Source organism: Rutidosis leptorrhynchoides, chromosome 9, assembly GCF_046630445.1.
Source record: "Rutidosis leptorrhynchoides isolate AG116_Rl617_1_P2 chromosome 9, CSIRO_AGI_Rlap_v1, whole genome shotgun sequence".
Classification (NCBI taxonomy): domain Eukaryota; kingdom Viridiplantae; phylum Streptophyta; class Magnoliopsida; order Asterales; family Asteraceae; genus Rutidosis; species Rutidosis leptorrhynchoides.
In genome coordinates, this window is record NC_092341.1 from 19016706 (window position 1) to 19025356 (window position 8651).

Consider the following 8651-nt stretch of genomic DNA (forward strand, 5'->3'; position numbering starts at 1 on the left):
ACGCTAAGAAAAGTGTGCAATGTGTTGCGTGTTGCAACTCGCACGAACAAATGGCAGCCGTGGGCTTATGCGGAGCCACCGAGGCGCAATGTAAGTTGATCTAAGCATGTACAATGTACAATAGAGTCGCGAGAAGCGCGAATGGTACCATGCGGGATTAATGCCATAAGTGACACCCAACGCGTAAAGGTAGTATGGGAAGATACCGTGTATTGTTGAAGCGTGTTGCGAAATATTTGCGTCATAATTCTACGCCTTTATCATAAAGAAGGTAATGAAGTGCGTCGGTTCTGACAAACTAGTATAGTCAACGACGACACAATGAAATATGAAACGGGAGCGACCCGGGGTTATATAGTGGCATAATGACGCTCCTCCCAAAGGGGAGATATTCCTAAGAACACATATTGTGCAAACTGGCCACCAAAAATAAGTTGTACGAGCGCACATAACGATGGAACACATCTTTCCCACTACTAACCTAGCACACTGCTAGCCCCCATTTCAATACTACAAAAGTATTTTGTGATGTTGAAATCCAACATTAAGTTGACACCACCTTTAGGGGAGATGAACGTGTGTGGAAAAAGAATTAAAATTCTACTATTTACCATCGTATGGAAATGTACAAGGTACAGTGCCCACAAGAAACTATGCAAAACAAATAAACTGCAATCATGGCCTTACGCGGAGCCACCATGGTGCAAAGGAAAAGTGCGCGCAACACATGTAAAGTGTTGCGCATCGCACATAAAATCTTGCGACCATGGACTTATGCGAAGCCGCCATGGTGCAAAGGAAAAGTGCGCGCAACACATGCAAAGTGTTGAGCAACGCACATAAAATCTTGCGACCATGGACTTATGCGAAGCCGCCATGGTGCAAAGGAAAAGTGCGCGCAACACATGCAAAGTGTTGCGCAACGCGCAAATAATCTTGCGACCGTGGACTTATACGAAGCCGCTGTGGCGCAATGTATTGCAAAGCACAAATAGTCTGCTGCCATGGGCTTACGCGGAGCCGACATGACGCAATGCGTGTGCAAATGAACTGCACGTAACGCAAAAGGTGATATGGCACCAAAAAATTGTGCAAAAACACTGGCTTCACAACAAAACAAATTTGTTTCGTGTTACGTATTTCTGAGACTACGTGAAAGTAAATCAAGAGAATTAATTTTCTTTTTACGTGCGTAACAACCAAAAAGTTAGTAATTAATTCTTCCCTTTCTACGCAAAGGCCAGGAAAGGTATGCAACCACGTCATAGACGTGAAAATAATCCGCATGAATGACATGCGCAAACATGCTTTAAGAGCTGTGCAAACAGCTGCACTATGTGCCACGCAAAGGGATACAGTCGGGTTATGCGATTGCAGTCAGGCTGCGTGAAAGGCCGCACAAAGGGTTGTGATCGGGCGTTAGTAAATTATAGGATAGCCATTACAAATACAATTTGAGTTGGTTGGATTGTCATGGTACGGCCTACCATTATAACAAAGGCTCCGTATAATCGAATGGTCTAATATGCTTGTACAACTAGTAAAAATGCTATCCAGAGTGACGTTAGATTCCTTATATTATAGTATTCCAATATAAGATCCTCTGTGAATTATTTATGCCCAGAGATCATAATCTTTCATCTAACAAACCTTTAGTGATAAATATAAATCTTTAATTAAGGAATCATAGATTCACCGCATGGTACCCTTTGGATCGAACATATCGGGCTGCGCAAGGGATGCAAACGACTTGCAAAGGATCGCAAAGTCTCCCGCAAAAGCAACAGCTAATCGTCCGTTAAGAACGCTGCATGTTTACTTTATATCCTTGCCGATATATAAACATTATAAGATAAAGTTATAAGAGAGATGATAGATACATTTGACCCCGTAATATAAATTATGGATCATCTGTTACTACTTAACAATAATAAGGTCAAATAATTAAATGCTCGAAGTACACATCGATATATTTATCACAAATAATGCATGGCATATATTTGGAATAAAATAAGCCAGCTGGAGATACTCCGATATTCCCAGAGGCGTTATGATATGCCCGGGGGCGTTGCGATCTGCCCGTAAGCACTATGATCTATGCTGGAGCGTATCCGCACGTCATTGTTTAATATTGTTAATATGTAAAACAAATGATACATGCGTGCAAAAAGCTGCACAAATGATCGTGCAAATGAGCGCACAAAGAGTTGGGCAAAGGATCATGCAAACGTCGTCACAAAGGACCGCGCAAAGCGCTGTGCAAAGTAGTGCGAAAAGAGCCAAACATGCTCGCAAAGGATGCACAAGACTTGCATATATTAGCCGCAAGGGCTGCGACAAATTAACCACGAAATGTGCTGCAAATTCCCCGCTAGGACATGTGAATCAGCTGCGAAATATGCTACAATTTAGCCGTGAAGGACCCTGCAAATCAGCCACAAAGGCTTATGCAAATCGTTGTATGGGGTGTTGCAATGAACTGTGGTCGTGGACTCAAGCAATGTTTTTTTTTTTTTTTTTTTTTTTTTTTTAACTACATATGATGATTCATATATGTGACAACAGTAAGTTTTTATCTGCAACTCTTTGCAAAACCCACAAGTAAACGACACGGGTTTGCCTGCGTTTTCATAATTCTGAATCTCATATCAATCAATATCCACATAATAATATAATATAAATATATATTGTATGCATAGTAATAATAAATGGCAAAGATTTAACCAAATCCCGTTATCAAAACGAATCCATGTCATATATGTACTTCCGATATTTTTAAGTGCAACAAAAAATATCAAGATTTAGGCAGCGAAAATAAAGTCCTGAAATCCGAACCCAAAACATTCAATATTTGTTTGAAAGTTTCGTCTGATCAGATCTCCACAATGGATTCAACTCAAATTTTTTCATTGTAAACAATCGCTTCAATCGGTTCGATGCTAGTGTGTATGTTCCGCGAAAATATTGCGATGATAATTGCCAAATAAACTCAACCGATTGATGAAATCAATGGCGAGAACACCGCTGCCCATTCTGGTTCCAATGGACTTGGGTACGCTTGGAGATCCGATCGAAAATTCCGGTGAATTATTAATCGTATATAAACATTCACTCCGTGTCAACAAATTATCAGGCAAAAAACTCGCTAGAGATCGTCGAGCTCCAGAGGCATAAGCCGAGCGGAACTGACTTCAATATTGTTGAAGGATTTCGATTAAACATTAGCTCCTTTATTTCACATATATATATACAGATATAGTTATATAGACATATATAACATGCAAATCTATGTGTGTGGCGGTTGCGGTGTTTCAAAGCATATGAACTGTACGTGTATTGGGATACACCAACATACAAGTTTTATATTAAACAACACCCATTCCAACCTTAATGCCCTGACTTAAATAATCAAATTCATTAATGAATTAACAAACAGCACAAGATATGCACGTACTCATCAGATTTAAGCAATGAAATAAAAAGTAAACTTACAACCGTTCTGAGCGAGGGAAGGAACGTGAGATATGTCAATTCTCAATGAAAGCACCAATTGATCAAGCATATTTCCGCCTAGGATAGAAATACGCTTGAGCGCAATAGAGAAGGGCTTTATTAGTTCAGCGGCGTTAACCTCCGGTCCGGATACCGTGATAACCCTAGCGGAGATGATGATCTCGGGAGGGTGGCTAAGGGCTGACCGCCGGCCGATGGACGGCGCTCCGATTGGCGGCGAAGGGAAAAACCCTACCAAGAGTGGTAGGTAAAAACCCTAGTGAAGATTGTGTGTAAATTGGGTCCCCTAATTGATTGGTGACCCCTCTATTTATAAGAGGGAATTAGGGTTTAGGAGGGAGACTTAATAGCGACCCATGAACCAAGCCCAATTACTAGGCCCGATGGGTACCGCCCATCATCACTTATTTCAAGTCCCAATTTTATCAAAACCCATATTCATAACTACACCAACAACAACCCCAATCCTAACCCTAGTCACCTGATTTTACTTCCGAAATATGCTGATTTTTTTCTCTACTCACTCGATGTAAAACAACTCCACACCCAAACCACACCTGCAACCGTAACGGCTAAACGCCTGAATTTCCAGGAACAATGGTATCAGATATTAGGGTCTTGCAATGGGCTTGTTTTAGCCACTGCTATCTTTCAAAATTTGTATTTAGTCAACCCAACCACACAAAAGACCTTGAAACTTCCATTTGGAAAAGGTAGTGGCAGAACATATGGATTTGGTTATGATTCTTCTAAGGATGATTATAAAGTGATCTCTATTTCTTATAAAGCCGTTGCGGGTTCTGTTCTTAATTTCACCTCGGTACACGTGTATAGTTTACGTAACAATTCATGGAACATGTTGCCTAATCCCCCTTACCAACTACATGATCTTTCTACTTGTCTATTTCCAGGGGTACTCCTAAACAATAATCTTCACTGGGTAGGAACAGGAACAAGCAGACGCTCAACGTTGACTATTGTTGTCTTTAGTTTAGCTGATGAAGAATTTCATGAAATCGAGTTTTCTGATTCGGTTAACTGGGTTAGAGGTACGGGTTTGCGACTCGATGTTTTTAATGGGAAATTATCTGTTGTTGTCTGTCTATGGTACAACAATGATTTATCCGTTAGTGAATTGTGGGTGATGGAGGAATATGGGGTTTCTAAATCTTGGACTAAACTTTGTGTCTTCGAATACACTTTAGATCTACGTTTTAGGTTCTGTACTCAAGTAAGCCATCGAGATATGTTGTTGGGTAATTATAATGTGAATGTTATTTCTATATACAATATGAATGAAAAAAGATGCACAAGTGTAACAATTGAAGGGTGCCAAGAAGTATTATCGGTTAGTGGTACGTATGTTGAAAGCCTTGAATCACCTGAACGTTTCCGTTAGAGCAGCACTTGTTATTTATATTTCAGTAATGTTTATGGGTGTTGTACGAAGTATGAAGTATGATAATAATTAAGTAGATGGTTGATCAATATAAAGGTTCTAGACTGCCTATTTAATTGTAGTTTTGAAGATCCAGTCTGAAGATAATTAGTTGTCTTTTTGTTGGATAAAAACTTATTTACATATGATTATTTTCTTGTTATGTCTTTATATAAGCATTTTCAGCTTCCATTATGATCATTAGGCTGATTGTGCATTGAAGTGTCCATCATGGCCTGGTATTCTCGAGCCCAATGTGAAACTTAAGATAAAGAGTTGGTCCAAGTTCATATGTCCACCGCAACTCTGTGTGTAGACAACGCGAGGGAAGTGATAGATGAAGGTCCTGTGTGAATTGTGATCGAAGACAGCGACTCGGCTGATTGGGACTTGCAATCAGAGGTCTTTTAACCGAGAGTTGCCTAATAAATGGACCATCTTGAAATGCTTTTAGACCCACAATTTACTATGTTACTTCGGTGGCTATTCCGTTTTAAAATGTAACACGTGACATAATTGTTATAACTTGTAAACTGGTGTTGCAACATCAGTTTTGATGACATGGCAACATATATGTCTGCTACATTAGCAAAAGAATACCAGTTACCTGTAAAACATTCTGGGAAGCTTGATCCAACTTTAATCCGCTGATCCCGTCTGAATAAGGATTGGTAAACCATGTTTTCTTTTTGTTAACACCAGAAGGCTATAATATTTATATGAAACACAAAAACAGAACCATTTTATTGTAATGATAAAAGTACTCAAGTAGTTGCTTACCGGCTTCAAGAAAACCAACAATGCTGAATGAACAGTGGATATATATATATATATATATATATATATATATATATATATATATATATATATATATATATATATATATATATATATATATATATATTCATTAATTATTGATCTATTCAATTTTGTTTTGAAGGAAACAGTTCACAAATCATATATTATAACCATGTGACGATCAAAATGACCACAAACCTATGAATGTGTATATTGCAATCAACAAAAAAGCCACATCCTTTGTTTCCATATTTGCTCGTCAACAAGCCTAGGTAGAAAACAAACACTAACCTACTTGTCGGACTTCATTTTTCAGAATTGGTACCCTCAGCTCCGGCATCTGGTGAAAAGGTTATTAGACTCCGATAATCATGAAAGCAGTGATAATAAAATTTTAAAAAAAAATGATGGAATACTACATCAAGTGTATGTGCAAGCAGGGTTGCAGAACTAGAAAAAGTCGCCTAGTACTCAATTTAAAAGTTTGGGCCAAGTACTAGGTCAACGGGGACTACTCTGCCAAAACTCGGGATTACTAGGAAAATTGGTCAAAATCGGTCAAGGTCAAACTTGGTCAACAACCAATCACTTTCCGAGTACTCCCCCAGTTGCGATTACACCCTATTAAGTCCCGACCGATTAGTTACCGAGTAGCAATTTTTGCAAAACTCGGGATTCCTCGGCCAAAACTCGGGCTTACTCGAAAAATCGGTCAAATCGGTCGACACTCTATCAAGATCAAACTTGGTCCAACATCCGGTTACTCCCCGAGTTTCCGAATACTCCCTAGAAAGTCCCAACCGAGTTCTCCCTATGTAGCAATTTTTGCAACCTTATGTGCAAGAGATATGACTCAATTCTACAACTCCTGATAAAATGAATTACGTGATACATGTTCCTATATCCGTCTAATAATAACTGAAAGGTGAGTCTATAAAATAAGAAAGTAGCGAGAAAGAAAGTTCTGTACCATTTGATACCTTTTACTAATACATTCTTTTACTTTTATTGCATATAGAATCAAAAGGGTTGGTTGCATCCTAAATATTACACAAGTCAATATGCTAATAAAAGTTTACTGAATACTAAAATTTAGACAAAAGATACATCAAACGCTAACATTTTCAGCGATAAACATCATTATCTTCGTAATCTCCTTGCCCTACTTTTGCGATCTCAGCTTGCGCTCTTTCAAGAATTTGTCTTTTCTGCAATTCCAAATCTTTATGAAACTCCATTCGCATTTTCTCCAGCTCTATCATTTGTTGTATCTTGCTATTTTCAATCTTCTCATATATATCACTAAACTTATTAATAGATTCAGCAAGCATTTTAAATGAACCTCCAACATGTTCATCTGTTCTCGACTTCAATTTCTTAGGTGGAAGCATATCTGAATCATTATCACCCTCTAAAGAGTCCGAATTACCAGAAATACCCCTCGTTTCATCCACTCCATTTGTTCTATTCGGATTAACGCTAGGGTTTATAACAACATTAACACGAGAATCTACTCTGCTTGTCTGTTGAAAATTTGGTGACAACAACATATCCATTTTCTTAAAATATACCCAATTAGTACTTCCACTTTTGTTTCCCTTTACTGAATTAAATTTTTCTTTTTTGTACTTTTTCTTCAGTGTATCTAAACGGTTTCTACATTGAGAGTCCGTTCTTTCCATCTTCGACACCTGAGAAACTTGATTTGCAACTTCTTGCCATTCGTCTGATCTTAAACTCTTTCTTCCACATTGAAGAAATCGATTTCCCCAAGCTTCCAATAACACAAAAGTCTCGTGTTCACTCCAATCTGTATGCGTATTTCTTCCACCTAATAACGGTTTTCGTGCAGAGGTTGGAGGTGGTACGCGAGGTGCAAATTCATAACTCAATAATAAACTCTTTAACTTCCTCTTTTTAGGATGCCTCTGCATATTAACACTATGATCTTCACCATCATCATCATCAACCTCATCCTCATCATCATCATCATCATCACGATCATCATTATGATGAGTAGAACCATTTATTTCATTATCACCGATATTCACTTCTTGTTCTAGTTCTTGTTCTTCATCATCAACAAAATCTAATTCATCATCTTCTTCGTCAACTTCAGTAAATTGACTACTCATATTATTAGCATTCGATGACGTATAATTGTAATTCGTCAGGTATTTAGAATCATCACGAGTATCATCCATCAAATCACAACAGATCAATAACAGATCCAAGAGTACTCAGCAAGAAAACAAACTGCACCTATAAATAAGTTATAGAATATAATAATTCACCAATAATTCCATATAAACCGTAAATAACGAGTAAGTAATTAGTACTGCAGATTGTAAACGAGTAAGTAACTGTCAGTCAATTTCAGGGCATTAATATTTAAACATGATAATAGATGAAATTTTACCTGGATTAAATGAAAGTGTGAATACAGAAACCGAGAATTTGAAAAGGAGATAGAAAAGAAGGTTGATTGGGGATGAAATTGAAAATCTAAATTAGGTTAGGTATCTCAAGTTTTTCAGTGGGAAATAATCAGGGGTGATCTGATTGTGGCCGTGAGGAGGATGTAATGTTCCGGGCCCTACCCGTTTGAGAATGTGGGTCACATTTGTCACTCTGGATGGTCCGAAATTATTATTGACTTTATAATAATAAATAAATATATAAATTATAATTATAAACAAATATAAATATAAAAATAAAAAAATAATTATAATTAACTCTTTATCTTAAAAATAAAGGGTTATGAATCGTACCAACTTCGTGCTTAAAAAAATTATACATGAAGCTTCAATTGTTTTACACACAAAAGACTCCACACTACAAAATAACAACCATCGAAAAATTTAGGGAGCGAAATGAAAATTACTTAGGGGAAAAATTAACC

General features: G+C 37.6%; 1 protein-coding gene across 1 annotated transcript; it reads right to left on the reverse strand.

Moving 5' to 3' along the window:
• Nucleotides 1–6731: 6731 nt before the first annotated feature.
• LOC139867325 (trihelix transcription factor ENAP1-like) lies at nt 6732–8366 on the reverse strand. The gene is made up of 2 exons (XM_071855688.1): nt 8169–8366; nt 6732–8011 (listed from the first exon to the last, which is right to left on the reverse strand). The coding sequence occupies exon 2, from the start codon at nt 7951–7953 to the stop codon at nt 6874–6876; it is 1080 nt and encodes a 359-aa protein (XP_071711789.1). The 5' UTR covers nt 7954–8011; nt 8169–8366; the 3' UTR covers nt 6732–6873.
• Nucleotides 8367–8651: the final 285 nt, after the last annotated feature.

What these genes read in the sequence shown, in the direction of transcription:
- LOC139867325 (XM_071855688.1), bottom strand. Translation starts at nt 7,953, where the DNA reads ATGGATGATACTCGTGATGATTCTAAATACCTGACGAATTACAATTAT.